This window comes from Phocoena sinus, chromosome 18, assembly GCF_008692025.1.
Source record: "Phocoena sinus isolate mPhoSin1 chromosome 18, mPhoSin1.pri, whole genome shotgun sequence".
Lineage (NCBI taxonomy): Eukaryota > Metazoa > Chordata > Mammalia > Artiodactyla > Phocoenidae > Phocoena > Phocoena sinus.
In genome coordinates, this window is record NC_045780.1 from 79,430,472 (window position 1) to 79,455,498 (window position 25,027).

The following is a 25,027-nucleotide window of genomic DNA, read 5'->3' on the forward strand; positions in this document are numbered from 1 at the left end:
CACAGGTCTTGGGCTTGTCCTTAAGCAGGGAATTGCTGGCTTGTAGGGACCCATCTTCGACTTTCCCAAACACTGCTGTCAAAGTGGTCACAGCGGGCGTAACCCCACCAGCAGCGCACGCGGGTTCCTTCCCCCAGATCCTCAATACTATTACCGTCCCAGCTTTAAAGGTTTGCCTGTGCCAAGTCTGGGGCGGGGCGCGGGTGGTGGTGGTGGTGGGTGGGAACTGGCTCTCAGTCCCCGCATCGCCTTCCCTTCCCTGGTGCTTTGCGCTCCGGGAAAACCGGGAGGGGGCAGGGGGGCGGGGCGAGGGGCGGGGCGCAGGTAGGAGGCGAGCGGACAGACGCTGACCGGAGGGGCGGTGCTCGGGCATCTGGTCCTCGCGGCCACCGCGCCCCCCGGTCGCTGTCGCAGCGGGAGAACAAGCAGCCCCTCCCCCCCGGAGCAGCCCCCGGGATGCAGCCGCTCCCGCCGCCGGTGCCCGGGCCCCTGGCCCTGCTGGACACGACAGGTGAGCGCACAGGTGAGCCAGGCTCCGGTCTTCCGGCGCCCGAGCTCCGCCGGGGCCCCTGGGCGCGGGCACAGGCCCTCTCCCTCCGCTTTTTCCTGAGTGTCCAGACTTTGCGCCTGTCTCTCCCCGTCTCGTTCTCCGCTGTCCTTTACTACGAACAATAGACGACGATCCGTATAAACCTTACAACGCACTCCTTTGCCATCTCTTCCACCCCATTTCAGGCTCCAAAAATTTCTAAGAAAAGGTCATTTAGTGGGGCCAGGTGGCTTCTTCCTACTTGAAAGTGACCAAGGCCCTTAGGGCATTCTTGGCGCGGCTGTCCGCCTCATCCGCGCCCTCCCCAGGCTTCTCCCCCCGTAAATTCACGGAATCTCGAATTCGCGGATTTCCCACCAAGCCCGATGCAGCCAAAGCCAGGCGGCGGGACACAGGAAGCCGGAGCCTTTGTCTCCCTACCGGGAAGTGACCGGGAGGGGAGTAATGGGGGTGTTTTCCTGACGGGGAGGCCGGGAAGCCTTCAAGAAAAGAGAAGGTAGTTAGTTCCACGGCGAGCGGGGCTCTGACGGACGGGCGGAGGAGTGGTGATGCCTCGGGGTCAGGCTGCCGCTTCACAGGGGGTCCAGTGGAGAACGCAGGGGTTTACCTCCCAGCCCTGTGTGCAGTGGCTTTGCAAAGTCTCTTTTAAAAAACCAGATTAGTGATGTTGCTTGATTTTTAAATGATAATCAAGGCATCTGGCTTCTTCCTGAAAGAAACAATTCTATACCCACCGCTCTCTAAAGCCAAATGCTCTGTGACAGACTGAGCTGCACGTGTTCCATCCTCCTGGAAAACAGTTACTTATTATAATGACAACTAGTTGTTATGACTAGTTATTAACTACTTACAATTATTACCATCATTATATTAGAATGACTTGATTTCAAAAATAGCATTTTTGACTTAGAATTTTCTTCTGAGGAGGAACTTTAAATTTAAAAAATACTGAGAGTTGGTTTTTTATTTAAAAATACTAAACAGGAGTGTAACTGGGATGGGATTATGGGTATTTTCTACCTTATGTGTCTGCACTCATGCCCTTGGGGGATGTGTTCTGTGTAAAAGAAAAATAAAAGGGGAATTGTTGGCTCAGTCAGGGCACATCCTTGTGCCTTTGTCTGTTTCCCCGGGACGGTTGCTTAGCCCCCACGGCTGCTGTCGATATGAAATGATTAAATGAGCTCATTCTTCTTTCTGGCAGGCCCGGCCCTCCTGGCAAGGAGGGGGTGATGAGGTGACTGCCCCCACCCCGGTCTTTGTGACGCCCCCTTCCCAGCTCCACTAAATGGAGAAGGTGTGGAGGGGGGCAGCCCCTAGGTCTGCTCCATCCTTGCACCTGGTCGTGGAGCCACAGAGGCTGGGAGGAGGCTGGGAGAGGAGGCTGGGGGGAGGCTGGGAGGGGAGGCTGGGAGGGGAGGCTGGGGGGAGGCTGGGAGGGGAGGCTGGGGGGAGGCTGGGAGGGGAGGCTGGGGGGGAGGCTGGGAGGGGAGGCTGGGGGGAGGCTGGGGGGAGGCTGGGAGGGGAGGCTGGGGGGAGGCTGGGAGGGGAGGCTGGGGGGGTGAGGCTGGGAGGGGAGGCTGGGGGGAGGCTGGGAGGGGAGGCTGGGGGGAGGCTGGGAGGGGAGGCTGGGGGGAGGCTGGGAGGGGAGGCTGGGAGGGGAGGCTGGGGGGAGGCTGGGGGGGTGAGGCTGGGGGGAGGCTGGGAGGGGAGGCTGGGGGGAGGCTGGGGGGGTGAGGCTGGGGGGAGGCTGGGAGGGGAGGCTGGGGGGAGGCTGGGGGGGTGAGGCTGGGAGGGGAGGCTGGGAGGGGAGGTGGCAAGTGCAGGGAGCTGGTGGGGCTCCTGGGGAGCGACATTCTGCACAGGCTGGAGTCAGGAGAACAGTGAGCAGGCAGGTGAGATGCAGATTTGGCCTCAGCCCCACAGCCCAGACGCCCCCCCTCCGCTCCCAGGTGGAGCCCCGGGCCGGTGTAAGTGCTGATTCACCTACAGCCCCAGACGCCGCCCCTCCGCTCCCAGGTGGAGCCCCGGGCCGGTGTGAGTGCTGATTCACCTACAGCCCCAGACGCCCCCCCTCCGCTCCCAGGTGGAGCCCCGGGCAGGAGTAAGTGCTGATTCACCGTAACGTTAGTACCACCCATGACCACACGTCCATTATGCGCATAGACACGCATCTGGAATCTCACGGATGTTCTCTCACTGCATCCTTATCACAGTGAAGAGGCAGGCAAGCAGGGGGTTGTCACACACACACACACCCACCCCCGCGCTTTGCAGATCAGGAAACCGAAGTTCCCTCATTCACTCAGCATGAGGAGATACAAGCTGGGGGACCCGGCTTGTCAAGCAAGATCCGCAGGGCGCCTGCTCTCAGGGTCCTCCCTCTGCAGGGCTCGGAGAGGGCGGGGGTCCGTGCGCGTTCACTCAGCAGGTCTGGCAGCCCCACGACAGCTCGGGCAGCGTTCGTGTAAGTTGCCACCAGTGCTATAAGCCTAACAGTAGAGATTTTAACTAGGAGTCAGGGCACCGCCTTAAGGATGCTTCAGTTGTAACAACACGCACAGTAGGACTCCTGCTAATGGGACAGGAAGGTCCAGGGAACAATTCAGGGAATTCTGTTTTTTTCCTTCAGTGTGGACCCGCTTTTCTCCGAAACTTGACCTAAAAATGCATATGTCTTACGGCAATTAGAAGGATACCCTACCTCCTTTTCTCGAGGTTATTTCTCGTCTTATTTTTTATGCAAAACCCTCTATTTATAAAGACTATTGAAGGTTGGGACTCTTCTCTTTGTCATCCCTGTTGTACCTGGAATCAAAATATTCCAGTCTGTGTCATTGGGATGAGGTCGCTCAGAAGCATCCCTTTCCCACCTGCCTGTCTCTCCAGACCTCACGGTAAACTCGGAACCCACGGTACGAATCGTGACAAGGAAGACAGCCTGCATCTTGTGATCTTTGTCATGGAGAAGTTTCAGAGGGAAAGTCATACAGGGAAAGCCTGGTGAAGTCATACTGAAAATGTCTCCTAGGAAGCTTTACACGGTCCCAAAGGAGATGTTTGACGTGACCTGTCAGAATGTCACCAACTGACTTGACAAGGTCCCAGCAAAGCTGTTTGTCTGGTGGGGCCCCTCAGGTCCCCGCTCATCACGCGACCGCCCTAAAGGGACAAGTCAAAGCGGAGACAAGAACCTTCGGAACCAGAATATCCCCGCAGGGGGTCTTGCAGGGGGTCTTGCAGACGGCCCGCAGGAGCTAAGAGACAAGGCCCAGGGGCCGGAACTGTGGTTTGAAGCAGTTGCTGAGGCCTCAGTTAGTTATTCTGAGCAGAAATAGACGCGTAACGCCTTAAATTAGGGAGAACAGCAAGAAGTCCTCTGAGGAGGAGGGCATTTGATAATTTTCTCAAATACTTAGTGCCAGAAAATTTAGTTTCAAGAGGCTTCTCGCTCTTAAAAGACATTTTACAGCGGAGCTGGGGACGGAACCTCGGGAAGAACAGTTGAGGAGATCTGATGAGGAGGCGGTGCTGCCTTGGGTCCATCCGCAGGGGCTGGGGGCTGGCGGGGCGGGCGGCGCACGGGAGGGGTGACCCCTAGGGGCGGGTGGGCGGGCGGAGGCTGCAATGCCACCCCCCACGACTGCTGGACGGCCCTGGCGTGAGTGTCTCATCAACTTCCGTGGTAGCAGCTTCACTAACTTCCAAAACATAGAAGAAGGTGGTTTTCAACTTTTGTGTCCATTTTTTCCCAACGTACCCGCCTTTCTAAAGTTAATCACCCAGAGCAGAATGTCGCCCGAGGGGAGCCTTCTTTTTTCCTCTCACGCACTCATTTTCGAAGTGGCTTTGCCATTTCTGTCCCGTTTCCCTACAGACACCCCAGATCGGCTGTAACCACTGATCTTTCTGACTCTGGGGCAAACCAACTTGTACTTGTACCCTCAGTTTCAGGCTCTAAATGCATGCAAGGAAAAATAAGTGATTGCTGTCTGCACGCACACAACTTTGCAAGTAAGATGCCGTGAATAATAGTGAACAAGAGAAAAGCCCACCAAGGGGACCCCAGGGCCGCTGGGTCCCGAAGGTGTAAATCGTCTCCTAGCACTTGTGGCTGTGCTTCTGTAGACACTCCTATAGATGGTTCACCCTCAACAGTTCTTATATATTTGCAGTAAAAAGTACGAGAAAACAGCAATGAAAGAGCAGGTGAAGGGAGGTGAGGGCCTCGCAGGAAATGAAGTGACCTTCCTGAGAGCTTCGCCCTCACCAGACCAGTGGGTAGAAGCGGCGCTCCCGGGCTGGCCAAGTGATTCTGAGTGTGCACGCTGACTCAGAGTTGTGTGTAATCTATTTCTGAGTGCGTGACAATCCCTTTCTTGGGTGGCGTGACCTTGACCTGCCGTTAAACTTTGCCGACGAGACTGCGGACGGGGCGTGTAAATCTTCAAAGGCACAGTCTGGGCCGGGGGCCCGGGGTCATCTGAGACAGTGGTTGAGGTCAAATGAGCAGCCGCTTCCCCACCAAACACACACACACACACACACACACACACACACACACACACACACACGTCCATTTAAAAAACGTTGGTGTGGGAAGAAGCAGCACGTCTTTCTTCCATCCTGTTTCGTTTTGGAGTCACAGGGATGAAGATGGCTCACCTTCCCACAGACGAAACACACCCGCATGGCTGTGTTCAGTGTGGAGCCTCGGCCTGCCTCTGCCTGGCCTGTGTCTCTGCCTCCGTTGTGTGGTTGCTGATGACCACGTAGGAACAGGCGTATCTGAGATCGAATCGCTGTGATAATGATTACAATTACGGTTATTGTAAGCGAGGCTTGCCTGCCTTCCCTGAGACACACGAGAGGAAGAACGGTTCACACAAAATCCAGGAGTCAAGGCCTGAGGGAGGAAGGCACCAGTGATGGGAGGTTTCCTTTCTTGGGTTCTGTGACAGTTAAAATTAGCTCTGGCTACAGATACCAGGACATCCACAATAGTGGTTTATGGTCTAGAGATTTAATTCTGTTACCTAATCAAAGTTTGGAGGTGGACAACCCAGGGCTGTCTTTCTGCTCTGCCTCTCTTTGTGTGTGACTTCTATTGTCAAGGTTCCCTCGTGGTGCAAAATGGCTGCAGGGGCTCCACCTTTATGTTCACATTCCAGGCAGCGGGAAGGATGAAGGGGAGAAAGGCAAAGGGACTGGCTCCTTTAAGAGATTTCCTGTAGGTTCCACCCAACATTCCTTGTTGAGATGGAGATTATTTGCTGAGAACATAATCACCCAGCTGGAGCAGAGGCTGGAAAATGCCATCTTTCAGCTGGCGTGTTTCCACATCCAATAACTGGGGCCTGTTGACAAGGGGAGAGGGTAATGGACGTGCAGGTGGGCAGCGGCGGGCTCTGCACAATTTCATACCTTCTCTCCACCCCTTCCCATTTGACCACTCGCGTGTTTGGCACTGAGCCAGGTACAGGAGTGGAAGAACACAGGATGCCTGCCCTCCGGGGAACGGCTCGGTGTGGACACCGGGGCACAGGTGCACCCATGGAGCAGCGTGGACGTGCTGGCCATCGCAGAGAGACGCGTGCCCCCTCTCTGTGTGGGACCTGCTCGGCCTGGTCCAGGGCAGGGTGCAGAGGTCCTCTGCGCAGTCTTGGAGTAGGGCAGGGTCCAGGGTCACGGACTTGGCAAGGCCCAGGGGTGCTTTTCATGCAGGTAAAGTGCTCAGTAAGACCAGGCGCGGGGCAGATGCTCCTTAAGCGGCCAGCGTGACTGCTGCTGTGTGGGGTGAAGCCAGGACGGAGGCCGTCGGGGGACTTGGAACCCGGGGAGGGCTCAGCCACCCCCTGACGTTTACTGAGAAGCTGCTGTGCGCGGGCACTGTCTCAGGTGGCAGGGACGCAGCGGGGAACGAGGCAGGGCCCCCGCCCACCCTCACGGGGCTCGTCATCCAGACGTGTGGGTGGTGACAGTGCCTGGAAACCCCTGGGTGCGGTGGGGGCCACAGGGGAGGGCGGCCATGCAGGGGTACCGGCGGGGTCTGGGTGCCCTGTAGGAGACGACGGTGAGTCCTCAGGGCGGGCGGAGGGGTGGCGAGGGGTCCCGCTCTGAGCACGGGGATGGGTGGGGAAGAATCAGGCCGTGGTGGTCCCTGGGGAGCGCGTCCCAGGCTCCTGCCAGCGAGCAGCGGGGCTGCAGCAGAGATCCAGGCTGACCCGGGATGCGCTCAAGGTCCTGGGCCCCCCTCCCCAAGCCCAGCCCCTTACCAGCTGGCTTCTTGTTTGTCCTCCCCCAGAAGGGTTTGCGAGAAGAAAGAAGACTTCCCTGTGGTTTGTGGGGTCTCTGCTGGTGGTGTCCACCTCCATCCTGACCGTCGGCCTCGCTGCCACCACCAGGACGGAGAACGTGACCATGGGCGGCTACTACCCTGGGATCATTGTGAGTGGCGCGGTCCCTGGGGTCTGCCGGTCGGGGGGCCTGGGGGCCGTGGGGACACAGATGTCCGTATGCTGCTGACACGCTCCACCCCAGCCCCCCGAGGTGGAGGTTTAGGGCAATTATCCTGCATGCTCAGGTGGCCCCGTGGGGCACAGGGTCCTGAGAGGTGGGGGAGGGGAAGGAGAGGGGTCGGAGGCAAGAGGTGCGACAGGCCCTGGCCCAGAGTCTCCCCAGAGAACCAGCCCTGTGACGCCTGGGCTTTAGCCCCATGAGACCAAGCTGAGCAAACCACCCCTCGGAAACTGGACTCAGAGCTTTAAAAGATGCCACGAAACCTGGATAGAAGGTGCGTTCGTGGGACCGCATGGGATCAGCAGGAAAACGAGCTGACGTGGTCCTCACCTCTGCTTCTGGGCAATAACCCCACGAGGTAAACCCACAGCCCAGCCAGACCTGGCAACAGCGGCCCCCAAATCCAGAATCCTCCAGACTTCCGAACTGTGGAATTGTGTCCATTTGTTGGCAGTAAAATTTGCTCCAAGCGTCTGCATCGCACTCAGGGAGCGTCTGTGAAATTGCTTTTTATCAGATACGATGCCCTGCAAATGCACCAGAGCCCTGAGGGGCCGTGTCACCAAGATTTTAACCAATGAAGCTTATTTAATCTCATTACTCTCACTAGAGGTATTATGCGGGTTAGTCATGATGTGGATAACATTTTAACAAGGATGAAGATATTTTACAAATATCATTCATTTTCTCTTTATATTTTTCTTTATTTTTAGATTTTATCTGTGCTTTATAAATCTACATTATCTTCCTGTGTATACTTTCTGAGTAAACCTACATAAATAGTGTCTGTGCAGGTAGTATTCTCAGTGAGCTTCCATGAGACTCTGCTTCCCGGCCCGTGTCCTGGACGGGAGGGGAGCCAGGGATGTGGAGGCTGGCGGCTGTGAGGACGCATCCCCCAGGTGACCGGCAGAGAAGGTCGATCTTGAGTAGGATTTTGCAGTGTTCTCTACGCTTCACTGGCTCAGGATTTCACCTGGAGGTCACCTTCAGAACATCCTGGGTGTGTGCAGAGCCTCGCTCTGCAGAGAACCTGACTCCTGGGCGAGAACCAGAGTGAAATGGGCTGCAGCTCAACGGTTCTGAAAGCAAACAGTGGACATAACAGATGAGGTTTGCTCAAAGAAAATGGGGATAAAAGTCACTTCTGTGGACGCATGGCGTCCGACCTTGAGACTTATAGCGAGGGCGGGTCTCAGGAAGAAACTGGGTGAGAAGGTGTAAACACCTCAACATTTTGGAAAGAGGAAATTTTTCAAATCCAAAAAAATGCAACTTAGTGAGACTTAATAGATATATTTTAATACATTTATGTTGGAGTGAGATTGTGATATTTTGAAGAAGATGCTCATCTTTCCTCACTCCTTGAGAATTCTTAAATTATTGGTGAAAACTACATCTGTGCATTCACGTCCGTCTCCATAGATATAATACTTGCAGGTAAAGACATCCTTGGACGTAAATAGGTCTCATTTTTAGTGCATTAAATCTGGCACCATGGTTAGAGATGCCACAGCTGTGTGAGTCAGTCACGCGGCTGTCCCTAGGCTGCTGCCTCTGCCTCTCACGGTCACTCAGAATCCGACGGGCCGGGCAGAGCTGAGGGTCACCCACTGCGTGGGCTCCAGTGCGGGGTCTTGGGGCGGCCCTGTGCCTCTGAGAGGGGCTTGTCATCGGCTGCTTTGAGCGGTGCCTCCCCTGGCGTTGCTGGAGCTCTGTTCTTCAGGCTGAGGGAAAGCTTAGGAATTCTTCCCAGGCGGGTGTTGGGGGATGAGGCCACCGGCACCCCCAGGCACACTCGGGTGATGTGAGATGAGCACAGTCGTGGTGTTTCTCCAATGTCCCAGCGTCACCTGCACCCAGGCCGAGAGCTGAGGCCGAGGAACAAGCGGACTGGTTCTCAGGAGCCCCTGGGTGCCCTTCCTGCCTGGGCTGGAGCCCCCATCCCACCTCTTCCTGCCCCAAGATTACATGTCTGGCTGCTCACCTGAGTCAAAAGCTCATTTCTAGGGGGTGTCAGCCGTGTGCGTGTCAGAAACACCCTTGGTTCCAGCTTCCTGTGATACTCCCTGAGGGGTCAGCCGTCCTCCCACGACGGCCCAGGAGAAGCTCTCAGATGGGCCTCTCCCTGACCACCAGGCGTGGAGGATGGGTCACCATGAGGAAGTTCTCCTGTCTGGGTGGGGGGCACGAGACACTCATTTCCCGGAATCGAGAGTTAAACTGACGTAGGAGTTAAAACATTTGAACACGGAAGATGAGACAGGTCTGTTTCAGCAGCTTCTATCCCGATCACTGGCTTCGATGGATCCCGAGAAGCCCACCCCAACGGGCATGAACCTACCTGCCGCTTAATGCTTTGGGCTCTGTGAGGGGGGGATGGCTGGCCTTGCTTTTTGATAGGATGTCCTGAGGTGGGTGGTCACTGTTCCCTGTGGGCATTAGGCTGCCAGGCGTGTAACCCGAGCACTTTCTCCCTTGTTTTTCTTTGGTGTCAGCTGGGCTTCGGATCTTTCTTAGGAATTATTGGCATCAACCTGGTGGAGAATAGAAAGCAAATGGTAAGAATGTGCATTGTTTCTTTCAAATGTGGTTCGTGGGGCTGTATGCCGGCGGGGGGTGGCGAGTGCTGCCCCTATAGCTGTGGGTGTTCCTGGGAAAGCCCCTGCCCCAATCCAGCACCCCCAGGGTCAGTGCCTAGCTTCCCAGGCTGTGGACTGTACACCCCAGGACTCAGGGTTGAGTGGGTTCCATTCACATCTTAGGCTAAGTGAGCATCGCCCCTGGGATTGTAGGGTACATTCTACAACCTCCTGTGGTGTCTTAGCAGCTAAGGTTGGGCCATGGGAAGAAAAGTTTAGGGGATGGGGTGGGTTGGGAATGTTGGTATTTAGTTTAAATCGTGGCGTATAAGGTTCAGGCAAAAACACGCGTGTATGAACGTCTGCCTTTGAGTCAGGGAGCCTGGCGTCTCCTCCTACGTCTGGGGTGAGACGACGGCTCTCCCAGACTGAGGAGAGAGAAGGGGTCAGTGGAAAACCAGGAGAACCGTGGTTCAGAGGTCTTTGCAGAGGGCATGTCTACAACTGTTTGTCTGTGGGACGTATGAGTGCCAACTGTGATCAGTCAGGTTACAAACCTGACTTTTATTGATCATTTCAATTTGGAATCTGTCGTGTTGATGCAGTGCTTTGGGGAAGAGAGCTATAAGAATAGTTAATTCTTAGTGAATTCAAAATAGTTAATTTTGCCAAATCATTGTGCCAGCCAGTGTTGACTTTTGAGAGGGTTCAGGGAGGATGCGGTTGGACCATATGCCCTTTCTGTCTCGTCTCCAAATCATCGTAACAGACTGTGCCGGCGTGTCCGCCTCTACCTGCACCGGCCGTCATCCTGAGGTATCACCAGGATCACAGTGGCTGCCCTGGGCTTTCACGGGTGTGTGAAGGTGTGGAGAAGGTGGAGACTTGCACACAGCTGGCGGGGATGTGAAGTGATGCAGCCACTTTGAAAAACAGTGTGGTAGCTCCTCAAAATGTTTCGCGTAGACTTACCGTAGAGGAAAGCGTGTGCTGTCGTCTGCTTCTAGTCTGGCCCTTCTGTTGGGTGTGAAGCGGGGTCTCCTCGTGGATTTGTGTTTCCTCGATGACTAATGATGTTGAGCCTCTTTACATGTGCTGATTGGCTTTTTGTATGTCTGTTTCTGGTTGTCGTTGAGAAATGCCTATTCAAGTCCTTTGCCCATTTTTTTTTTTTTTTTTTTTTTTTTTTTTTTTTTGTGTTACGCGGGCCTCTCACTGCCGTGGCCTCTCCCGTTGCGGAGCACAGGCTCCCGACGCGCAGGCCCAGCGGCCATGGCTCACGGGCCCAGCCGCTCCGTGGCATGTGGGATCTTCCCAGACCGGGGCACGAACCCACGTCCTCTGCATCGGCAGGCGGACTCCCAACCACTGCGCCACCAGGGAAGCCCCCCATTTTTAAATCGGGTTACTCGCCTTTTTATTGTTGAGTTGTCCGAGTCCTTTATATATTCTAGATACAAGTCCCTTATCTGATATATGATTTGCAAGGATTTTAGCCCATCCCGTGGATTGTCTTTTCACCTTCTTGGTGGTGTCCTTTGAGGCACAAAAGTTTTCAATTTTAATGAAGCCCGATTTATCTAGTTTTTCTTTTGTTGCTCGTGATTTTGGTGCCATTTCTAAGAATCTCATGCCAACTCCAAGGTCATGAAGATTACCCTTATGTTTTCTAAGAGTTTTATCACTTACATTGAAGTCTTTGGTCCATTTTGAGTTGATTTTGTATGTGGTGTGAGATAGGGGTCCACATTCAAGCTCTTGCATATGGCTACCCAGCGGTCATGGCACCATTCGGTGAAGAGACCGTCCTTTTTCCGTTGGATGGTCTTGAGACCCTAATTGATAATCACTTGGCCATAGATGTGTGTGTTTAGTTTTAGACTCTCAAGTCCGTTCTGTGATCTGTGAGCTTCTGATAGAAATTGTGTTGAATCTGTAGATCAGTTGAGGGAGTGTCGCCCCATGAACTTGGGGGTGTTTTCCATCTCTTTAGATCTTCTTTCAACAATGTTTTGTCATTTTAAGAGTTGAAGTTTTGCACTTCTTTTGTTAAATTTATTCCTAAGTATTTTATCCTTTTGGAGGCTATCGTGCATGGAATTGTTTTCTTAACTTCCATTTTTGGATTGTTCATTGCAAATGTATAAAAATACAATTGAGGGACTTCCCTGGTGGCGCAGTGGTTGACAGTCCACCTGCCGATGCAGGGGACACGGGTTCGTGCCCCGGTCCGGGAAGATCCCACATGCCGCGGAGCGGCTGGGCCCGTGAGCCATGGCCGCTGGGCCTGCGCGTCCGGAGCCTGTGCTCCGCAACGGGAGAGGCCACAGCAGTGAGAGGCCCGCGTACCGCAAAAAAAAAACCCCAAAATCTAATTGATTTTTGCATGTTGCTCTTATATCCTGCAACCCTGTTGGCCTCACTCATTAGTTCTAATAGTTTTTTAGTGGATTCCTGAGGATTGTCCGTCTATGAGGTCATGTCACCTACAAATAGAGATAGTGTAACTTCTTCCTTTCCAAAATAGTTGCTGGAGTTCTATTTCTTTGGCTTTGGCAAAAGAAATGTGGGCCTTGGAGTGGGAGGATAAAAATCCAGAACTGACCCTAGCCCCCAGACAGGGTCCAGCCTCCCAGGAAGCCACCCTGAATCCCAGGCAAGACGGGGCCACCAGGTTCCATAGACCAGAGCTTTCTGCCTGAGGTTGCGTGTGTTGTCTGTAGAATCTCATTTCGGCCCTTTCAGGAAAGCATTCCTCCAGAATTACCTTGTACAATAAACACGTGTTTCACCATCTAACATTTAAGTTAATATTCGTGAGAGCTGAAACCTGTGTCGACCATTAGTATGTCTGTCATCTTGACTGTCGTGAGCCTCGGTTTCTTCACGTTCAGGATTGTTGAGCATCCGAGTCAACGCACGCGAGAACATGCAGTGCCGCGCTGGTCCGTAACGGGTGTTCGGAGACTAGTAGCCGTTGTTACTTACTGTATTGAAGCACGGAGGTCAGTCAAAACATTCAGGTTGTAGCAAAGGAAGCAATAGGAAGCTGAGAAAACGTCAGCTGGAGACAGTGCTTGTTTCAGATGCTTCTAGGTTTGCAAGAACGCTCTCTTTTCCCTTGCTTTCTCTTCATTTTAAGTTTTTGCAATAGAAAAATTTAAATATATGCAGAAGTGGACAGAATAGTATAACAAACCCTCTGTATCCGTCTCCCAACTTCATCCAATGTCGACTCATGACCGATCTTGAGTGGTATTTTGAAGCAAGTCCCAGATATGGTATCATTTTTTCTGTAAACATTTTACTCTGCTCAAGCTAAGGGGTGGAATCTAATCATTACAAATGGCTCCTCTACGATCTCTATCCGTTATGGCATCAGTCTCCAGTGATGTCCAAAGAATGCCCTCAGCGGAGTCAGCTTTTGATATTTTCCCATTGACGAATGAGTTCTTGCTTTCTCCTTGCCCAGACATCAGAGTCCCTGATTTCACCAACAGCTCTGCAGTCTAGCTTGGTCCCCACGGCCGGGGATGGAGAAGTTAAGGGCTTAAAGCAGCTTGTTAACTGCCGCCTCTGCCCACCCGCAGCCATATGCACGTGCATGCACACACACACAGACACACGCACGCACGCACGCAAGAGACACACACGGACACACAGACACACAGACACACACAGACACACGCACGCACGCACGCAAGAGACACACACGGACACACAGACACACAGACACACAGACACACACAGACACACGCACGCACGCACGCAAGAGACACACACGGACACACAGACACACAGACACACAGACACACACAGACGCACGCACGCACGCACGCAAGAGACACACACGGACACACAGACACACAGACACACAGACACACACACGCACGCACGCACGCAAGAGACACACACGGACACACAGACACACAGACACACAGACACACGCACGCACGCACGCACGCAAGAGACACACACGGACACACAGACACACACAGACACACATATACACGCACGCACGCACGCACGCAAGAGACACACACGGACACACACAGACACACGCACGCACACAAGAGACACACGGACACACAGACACACAGACACACACACGCACGCACGCACGCAAGAGACACACACGGACACACAGACACACACAGACACACATATACACACACGCACGCACACACACAAGAGACACACACGGACACACACAGACACACACAGACACACGCACGCACGCACGCAAGAGACACACACGGACACACACAGACACACACAGACACACGCACGCACACACACAAGAGACACACACGGACACACAGACACACACAGACACACATATACACACACGCACGCACGCACGCAAGAGACACACACGGACACACACAGACACACACAGACACACGCACGCACACAAGAGACACACACGGACACACAGACACACAGACACACATATACACACACAGACACGCACGCACACAAGAGACACACACGGACACACAGAGACACACACAGACACACGCACGCACGCAAGAGACACACACGGACACACACAGACACACACAGACACACACAGACACACGCACGCACACACACAAGAGACACACACGGACACACAGACACACAGACACACATATACACACACGCACGCACGCACGCAAGAGACACACACGGACACACACAGACACACACAGACACACACAGACACACGCACGCACGCACACAAGAGACACACACGGACACACACAGACACACACAGACACACGCACGCACACAAGAGACACGGACACACAGACACACAGACACACATATACACACACAGACACGCACGCACACAAGAGACACACACGGACACACAGAGACACACACAGACACACATATACACAGACACGCACGCACGCACACAACAGACACACACGGACACACAGAGACACACACAGACACACGCACGCACGCACGCAAGAGACACACACGGACACACACAGACACACACAGACACACGCACGCACGCACGCAAGAGACACACACGGACACACAGAGACACACGCACGCACGCACGCAAGAGACACACACGGACACACAGAGACACACACAGACACACGCACGCACGCACGCAAGAGACACACACGGACACACACAGACACACACAGACACACATATACACACACACACAGACACGCACGCACACAAGAGACACACACGGACACACAGAGACACAGACACACATATACACACACAGACACACGCACGCACGCACGCAAGAGACACACACGGACACACAGACACACAGACACCCAGACACACACCGACACACGCACGCACGCACGCAAGAGACACACACGGACACACAGACACACAGACACACACACGCACGCACGCACGCAAGAGACACACACGGACACACAGACACACACAGACACACATATACACACACGCACGCACGCACGCAAGAGACACACACGGACACACACAGACACACGCACGCACACAAGAGACACACGGACACACAGACACACAGACACACACAGACGCACGCACGCACGCACGCAAGAGACACACACGGACACACAGACACACAGACACACACAGACGCACGCACGCACGCACGCGACACACACGGACACACAGACACACAGACACACAGACACACACAGACGCACGCACGCACGCACGCAAGAGACACACACGGACACACAGACACACAGACACACAGACACACACACGCACGCACGCACGCAAGAGACACACACGGACACACAGACACACAGACACACAGACACACGCACGCACGCACGCACGCAAGAGACACACACGGACACACAGACACACACAGACACACATATACACGCACGCACGCACGCACGCAAGAGACACACACGGACACACACAGACACACGCACGCACACAAGAGACACACGGACACACAGACACACAGACACACACACGCACGCACGCACGCAAGAGACACACACGGACACACAGACACACACAGACACACATATACACACACGCACGCACACACACAAGAGACACACACGGACACACACAGACACACACAGACACACGCACGCACGCACGCAAGAGACACACACGGACACACACAGACACACACAGACACACGCACGCACACACACAAGAGACACACACGGACACACAGACACACACAGACACACATATACACACACGCACGCACGCACGCAAGAGACACACACGGACACACACAGACACACAGACACACGCACGCACACAAGAGACACACACGGACACACAGACACACAGACACACATATACACACACAGACACGCACGCACACAAGAGACACACACGGACACACAGAGACACACACAGACACACGCACGCACGCAAGAGACACACACGGACACACACAGACACACACAGACACACACAGACACACGCACGCACACACACAAGAGACACACACGGACACACAGACACACAGACACACATATACACACACGCACGCACGCACGCAAGAGACACACACGGACACACACAGACACACACAGACACACACAGACACACGCACGCACGCACACAAGAGACACACACGGACACACACAGACACACACAGACACACGCACGCACACAAGAGACACGGACACACAGACACACAGACACACATATACACACACAGACACGCACGCACACAAGAGACACACACGGACACACAGAGACACACACAGACACACATATACACAGACACGCACGCACGCACACAACAGACACACACGGACACACAGAGACACACACAGACACACGCACGCACGCACGCAAGAGACACACACGGACACACACAGACACACACAGACACACGCACGCACGCACGCAAGAGACACACACGGACACACAGAGACACACGCACGCACGCACGCAAGAGACACACACGGACACACAGAGACACACACAGACACACGCACGCACGCACGCAAGAGACACACACGGACACACACAGACACACACAGACACACATATACACACACACACAGACACGCACGCACACAAGAGACACACACGGACACACAGAGGCACAGACACACATATACACACACAGACACACGCACGCACGCACACAAGAGACACACACGGACACACACAGACACACACAGACACACGCACGCACACACACAAGAGACACACACGGACACACACAGACACACACAGACACACATATATACACACAGACACACGCACGCACGCACACAAGAGACACACACGGACACACACAGACACACACAGACACACGCACGCACACAAGAGACACACACGGACACACAGACACACACAGACACACATATATACACACAGACACGCACACACACAAGAGACACACATATACACACAGACACGCACGCACACAAGAGACACACACGGACACACAGAGACACACACAGACACACATATACACACACAGACACACACGCACGCACACAAGAGACACGGACACACAGAGACACAGACACACATATACACACACAGACACGCACGCACACAAGAGACACACACGGACACACAGAGACACACACAGACACACATATACACACACACACAGACACGCACGCACACAAGAGACACGGACACACAGAGACACAGACACACATATACACACACAGACACACGCACGCACGCACACAAGAGACACACACGGACACACACAGACACACACAGACACACGCACGCACACAAGAGACACACACGGACACACAGAGACACACACAGACACACATATACACACACAGACACACACGCACGCACACAAAAGACACACACGGACACAGACACACACAGACACACGCACGCACACACACAAGAGACACACACGGACACACAGACACACATATATACACACAGACACACGCACGCACGCACACAAGAGACACACACGGACACACACAGACATACACAGACACACGCACGCACACACACAAGAGACACACACGGACACACACAGACACACACAGACACACGCACGCACGCACGCAAGAGACACACACGGACACACACAGACACACACAGACACACGCACGCACACACACAAGAGACACACACGGACACACAGACACACACAGACACACATATACACACACGCACGCACGCACGCAAGAGACACACACGGACACACACAGACACACACAGACACACGCACGCACACAAGAGACACACACGGACACACAGACACACAGACACACATATACACACACAGACACGCACGCACACAAGAGACACACACGGACACACAGAGACACACACAGACACACGCACGCACGCACGCAAGAGACACACACGGACACACACAGACACACACAGACACACGCACGCACACACACAAGAGACACACACGGACACACAGACACACAGACACACATATACACACACGCACGCACGCACGCAAGAGACACACACAGACACACACAGACACACACAGACACACGCACGCACGCACACAAGAGACACACACGGACACACACAGACACACACAGACACACGCACGCACACAAGAGACACACACGGACACACAGACACACAGACACACATATACACACACAGACACGCACGCACACAAGAGACACACACGGACACACAGAGACACACACAGACACACATATACACAGACACGCACGCACGCACACAACAGACACACACGGACACACAGAGACACACACAGACACACGCACGCACGCACGCAAGAGACACACACGGACACACACAGACACACACAGACACACGCACGCACGCACGCAAGAGACACACACGGACACACAGAGACACACGCACGCACGCACGCAAGAGACACACACGGACACACAGAGACACACACAGACACACGCACGCACGCACGCAAGAGACACACACGGACACACACAGACACACACAGACACACATATACACACACACACAGACACGCACGCACACAAGAGACACACACGGACACACAGAGACACAGACACACATATACACACACAGACACACGCACACACGCACACAAGAGACACACACGGACACACACAGACACACGCACGCACACACACAAGAGACACACACGGACACACACAGACACACATATATACACACAGACACACGCACGCACGCACACAAGAGACACACACGGACACACACAGACACACACAGACACACGCACGCACACACACAAGAGACACACACGGACACACAGACACACACAGACACACGCACGCACACACACAAGAGACACACACGGACACACAGACACACACAGACACACATATATACACACAGACACGCACACACACAAGAGACACACATATACACACACAGACACGCACGCACACAAGAGACACACACGGACACACAGAGACACACACAGACACACATATACACACACAGACACACACGCACGCACACAAGAGACACGGACACACAGAGACACAGACACACATATACACACACAGACACGCACGCACACAAGAGACACACACGGACACACAGAGACACACACAGACACACATATACACACACACACAGACACGCACGCACACAAGAGACACGGACACACAGAGACACAGACACACATATACACACACAGACACACGCACGCACGCACACAAGAGACACACACGGACACACACAGACACACACAGACACACGCACGCACACAAGAGACACACACGGACACACAGAGACACACACAGACACACATATACACACACAGACACACACGCACGCACACAAAAGACACACACGGACACACAGACACACACAGACACACGCACGCACACACACAAGAGACACGGACACACAGAGACACACATATACACACACAGAGATACACACACAGACGCATACACTGGAATCTTCCCGGAACATAGTTTAAAACCCCCTGAACTAGAAGGACAGATGGGACGTCACTTAGCGGTAGAAGCGCGTTTCCTACAGAGGATTAGGGTACCGGCCTCCGTCTGCTGGGCTTCTGCTCCTTCGAGTGTTGTGCTAGGGGGTCCTGGCTGTGCCCTCCGGCACCCCCTGCTCCGGGTCTTGACATCACAGGAGTCTCCTCGGCCCTTCACCTTCCCGTGTAGAAGCCAAGCTGGTCTCTGCTCCGCCAGGACTGAGCTGGGCGGGGCTGAGACAGCAAGGCCTCGAGGGCTGGGCAGGCAGACATTGGGGTGCTGGGGGATCTGAGGGCCATCGGGGAGGAAGTCTGCGAGGTCCACGGTGACCCACGTGGAGGCTGTGCAGGGGGCGCTGGGCTTTCCCCGTGAGGGCCCACTAGTGATGGGGTTCCTGGCAGGCAGGGGCGGGAGGGTGGTGACCAGGTTCACACGCTGTCCCACCTCCAACCCCGTGCTCCACCAAAGGGCCTGCACACCCGTCCAGTTCTTTCTTCAGCTGGGGGCTGGGGCTGGGGGGTGGGGGGACCCTGAACTCATGGGGCTTCGACCTCTACATGCAGCTGGGGGCCCCTTGGGGCGGACAGGGGAGAGGCAGTGACGGCAGAGCAGAGCTGGAAGGTCTATCCGCGGGCCGGGGCAGGAAGGTGGATGCTCTTGGCAGATAAGGCCGAGAACCAAACAAGGCGTGTCAGTTCTGTTAATAGTTTCAAAGAACCAACTTGCAGTTACCTCGATTCCCTTTGCTGCTTTTCTGCTCTGTTTCTTTTATCTCTGCTGAAGCCTTTCCTAGTGCCTTGCTTCTGCTGGTTCTGGGTTAAGTTTGCTCTTCTCTCCTAGTTCTCTAAGGTGTTACCGCCTTCTCCTCAGTGTGTGTGTTCACAGCTCTCACTTTCCCTCGGTCCTGGTTTAGCCGCGTCGCCTCTTGCCTGGACCCTGTGGTCGGGGCTAACTGCTCCCGTCTCCACTTTCTACCGTTCATCTGGCTCCAGGCAGCCTCCTTCTTATCACATCCTTATCTGTTTGGTGTTTGTTTTTGAAAATCACTTTCCCCTGCTGGAATGTAGTAAACTCTGTGGGCCCAGCGGAGATTTGAAGATGACCTTCCCCCACTGAGTAACAGCTGCCCTTCTCCCAGAAGAGACCCTGACAGGACAAGGAGACACAGTCCCAACCCTAATCTAGTGCCTTCCTTAATTGCTAGAGTCACAGACAGATCCTGTCTGCGACATCTGTCGGCCCGGCAGCCCTCGTGTTAGAGAGGGGCCTTCGGGGCGTGAGCGGGTCCTTGTGGTAACGTTGTTAAACCACTAGGCTGCTCGAGGGGCAGCGAGGCCTGGAAAGGACGTGGCGGCTGTGACCGAAACCAGGACACGCAGGCCTCGGCCAAGGGGCAGCTGCTCGTCCTGTCCGGTTTCCTATTTCCAGTCCGAAGCGCTGGAGGAGAGAACTTCCAATGTCTTTCCCAGCGCCGTCAACTGGACCCTGGTGGTTCCCGGGCAGTAGCACGCGTGCGGTCACCCCAGAGCCGAGTTTACCACGTGTGAGGTGGTGCTAGCTCTGGCTTTTACTTTTTCCAGGGCAGTGGGAGGAAGGGCAGCCGAGCAGAGTCAGCTGAAGGTTGATGAGGACGTTCAAGTCGTGGGGACGTGTGCAAACAGAGTCAGAACACGTTTACACACCCAGCTGTGGGCAGCCCTGCGTGCTAGGAGACGCTTTGCAAGTTGTGTGCTGTCTGTGGAGACCTGGATGAAATCCGGTGGAGGTGTGATGTGAGCGTCTCTCGGCCGAGACTGTGACCGAGCCACAGTTGGGGCGGAGCCGGCCAGTGGCCAGCGTGGAGCAGGGCGTGCTCTGAGGCGTTGAGTCGGTGCGTGGAAGACTCACCAGGGCAGCGGGTCCGACGATGGCTTTGCTCACCCGCTGGTGGTGAGAGAAGCAACAGGGCCTCAGGGGCCACTTCTGGGAGCGTCTCAGGCGACTGCAGTGCCTAATGGACTTCCTGAACCAGCACCTGTGCTGGAGCACACGGGGCTGGGCAGACACCCACTTCTGACGAGGTCCCGGTGACCAGGCTAGCCGCAGACCCACTGGTCCTAGGAGACCCGTCGCTGGGGACAGCTCCACTCCTTAGGGACACTGGCAGTGGCCCTGAGGGAGGCGGGGAGGGGGAACGGTGCTATCCCAGGGGTGTCAGGCCGCAGGCTGCGTGGCTGTCTGTAGGAGCAGGTATCCCGGACCGAGTGCACGGCTGGACCCGGTGCCGGCCCGGCGTCTGGGACAAAGCAGGTGCTGGGGAACACTTGCTGGGGGAGCAGTTTGTCCCTCCCATCGCTTTTGTGCCAGAAAGTCATCCTCCCTTCCTGAGGTCACAACTACTTGGGGGTCTGGGAGGGGTCGGGGCTGCGTCTGAACTTGACTGTAGCTGTGGCCTCTCCGTAAGGCTGGGGTGGGAGTTCCGGGTCAGAACCGGTACTTTCCCTCCCTACGCGGCTGGAGTGTCAGGATGAGATGGGTGCCCCATGCTGAAGGACGTGGAGCTCCAAAGCAATGTTGTTCAGGTTGCGTCTCTGTGTTGGGCCCCTCTGGCCGGAAGCTCTGCCCAGCTTCCTTCCCGTCGGGCTACGGCATCCAGGCCCTCGCGGTCAGTCACGGGAGCTGCCCTGCTCTCCGGCCGATGCTAAGATGAGACGGGGCGGCCTCACGCTCCAGCCTCTACGAAGGATGAACCGTGGGCTGAGTGTCTCTGTGCGAAGGGCGCGAGCCCGGGGCGGCTGGAAGGTCCGGGGAGGAAGCGGGAGGACGTGGCAGGCAGAGCAGACGCAGGCCTTTCATTCGCTGGAGACGCGGGCCTGCCTGGCTCCCGGGACAGCGGAAAAGCGCCTTCTGAGTCTTTTATGTGTTTTCCTGTAGTTTGTCACAAGGCAGTACAAGCCTGGGAAGGCTCGGTTCGGTGTGGTTTCTGCAGTGATTTTTCCCACCACTCTTTAGCCAGCCGCGTTGCATTTGTGTGCGGTAACTTCACGGAAAGGGACCACGCGGTCTTCCTCCCCCAAAATGAGGGAGGGTCTGCCCCTGGCCTCCCTGCTCGGCATCGAGGCCCTGCTGGGGTGGGACCCCCCCTCGTGTCTCAGGGCAGCTCCTGCCTCGTAGACCTAGAGCACCTGGGCGGAACGTGGGTCTGACCGGGGCTCCGCAGAGCCCCAAGGCGAGGTCGCTGCCGTTGTTCAGATGCAGGCATGGCTCCCCGCAGGGGGTCCCCAAGGTCCCTTTTGATCAATTCTCCGTTACTGTCAGAAGTGTCACATGGGGGGAAGGGCCCACGGCAGCAGCCGGGCTTGTCACACCTGCATCCACACAGCACCTTCAGGGCGTGGATCCGGCGCATGGAGAGGTCAGCCGCACGGCTCCTTCTCCGGATGGGGACACAGGACCAAAGGGGTCAGCAGGGCAGAGGCCCCCACAAGGCTGGGCGACAGCTCTGACGTGCGGTGTCAGGGGACAGGTTTCACTTGGAAGCAACACGTGGGGCTGGACCTCAGGCCTGTGGGCTGCGAGGAGGGAGCCCGGCCACCCTCCCCCTTGGGACAGCCTTGTGTGGCCCTCCCGCCCATTCCGTCCCTTGAGTAGCCACTAGGAGCCTCACGTCAAAACGGAAATCAAAGTTGCAGTCTGTCAAACCAGCCCACGTTTCATGCCAATCCCTGTGCTTTGTTGAAGAAACAAATCCCTCAGGCTGACGAGGGTGGGAGGGTGAGGCCGTGCAGGTCAGTAACCCCAGAGCCTGACTCGGCCACGGGGAAAGAGGCAACCAAGGAACGCGGGTGGTGGGAGGCAGCTTCTGGCCGTGTTCTCCAGGCTGGAGGCAGACGACCTGCACGCGCGCGTCGTGCTCTAGCTCGCAGCTTGTTGCTCACAGGTCTGGGCTGGAAATCCCGGTTACTTTACACACCTTCTAGGACGGAGTGAATGCACTGACACGTGGCTCGTGGCTGCCACGGGGGTCCTGCCGTGGTTGGCAGGGTGGACACTCGGTGTCGCCAGTGGCAGGACGTACAGGAATTTTGGTACCACTTTTGCTGTCTGTTTTGGTAAACCTGAAATTGTTCCCCGAGAGAGAGAAAAAGATTTAAAGAAATGGCCAACAGATGTAAGAACAGATTCTCAGCCTTGATAATAACAGAGAAATGCACATGGAGTGGCAGCGAGGCTTTTTCTGCCGTCAGATGGCAGAACCGAGAAACGAGCAGCGAGCCCTGTGTCCTTTGGGACATCAGGGGGTGGGTGTCTGGCCGTGGGGCGTGGGAGCGAAACACATGCCCCCTCAGATTCTGACGTGCAGAGACCCCCTACCTTGTCCTGCTGGCAAGCGTAGCTCCATGTGTGTTCCAGGAGATGGTCCTGCAGAAACACGCGTGTGTGAGCCCAGACTTTTATGTAGAATGCAATTAGGGTCTTTGTAGCAGAGTCTGTAAAAGCAAGAGATTGCAAACTGTTTAAATACCCTGGGAGGCCCACCGTTACCCACAAGGCCGTGTGGGGGGGACCACAGCTCCCCATCCAAGAGCTCCTGCCTCTGACCCTGTGAAATAAACAAGGCAACCAGGACGGGTCTTGCTTAGTGGGATCCGGCCTGGGGCGCCGCCCTGGCCGTCGTGGAGGGTTTCTGGAGAGGCCGTGGTGGGAAGTGAGGACCCTGCAGGGCAACTTCGGGGGTCGGGGCAGGGGGCCTCGGGTGGGTGGGCGCTTGGGGCAGATTTCTGATGAGACTGAGCCTCTCCTGTCTCTGCTTCCAGCTGGTGGCAGCCATCGTGTTCGTCAGCTTCGGCGTGGTGGCTGCCTTCTGCTGCGCCATTGTGGACGGCGTGTTCGCTGCACGGCACATCGTGAGTTCTTCCCAGTCTCCCTCATTCTGTTCTCAGTTGCTCTGTGGGTTTAAGAAATAGTCAGAAGTTCAACTTCCTCTTGCAGGACGCAGCTCGGTGACCTTCACAGTCTGACGAATACAGATTGTGTTGGCCAATCGCAGTCTTTTCTCCTGTCCCTCCCCTCGCTTCCTCCAAAACTGACCCAACATGCACCCCCTACCTCAGCCATCCCATCATTAGAACCAAAGTCCTCAACTTCCCACCGACACTCCTCAGGCCCCTCTTTAATCAGTAAGATGAAAGATGTCCCAGAGCCGGTGCCCCACGACTTCCCAGGCTTTTTGCTCAAATACGTGTGTTGGGACCTCCTTACTGGACGCTGTGCCCATGAGGTCCCTCTGCCTGTGTCATCCTAACGGTGGGGAAGCCGGGGGAGGACACGCCACGTCAGACACTCGTGCTTTGGAACCGTGGGGTGGTGGCCGGGACCTGCTCAGAAGGAAGGGCCGGGCGCTGCTGCTCTGTCCACCTACCCTGACCTGGCGCCCCGTCCGGGCCGGGAAGGACCCACCGGCATTTCTCTGTGGCCCCAACGGGTCCTGTGTCAGGTGGGAACGCGACACG

General features: G+C 55.4%; 1 protein-coding gene across 2 annotated transcripts in view; it reads left to right on the plus strand.

The window, feature by feature from the left end:
* Positions 1 to 395: 395 nt before the first annotated feature.
* The window catches only part of TMEM255B (transmembrane protein 255B), a 38,191-nt gene continuing 13,559 nt past the window's right edge, over positions 396 to 25,027 (plus strand). For both annotated transcript variants that reach the window (XM_032611494.1, XM_032611495.1), the window contains exons 1-4: positions 396 to 511; positions 6,855 to 6,997; positions 9,568 to 9,630; positions 24,332 to 24,421. In XM_032611494.1, the coding sequence (XP_032467385.1) occupies positions 457 to 511; positions 6,855 to 6,997; positions 9,568 to 9,630; positions 24,332 to 24,421 (351 nt within the window). In that variant the 5' untranslated portion in view covers positions 396 to 456. The remainder of the gene's footprint in view (positions 512 to 6,854; positions 6,998 to 9,567; positions 9,631 to 24,331; positions 24,422 to 25,027) is intronic.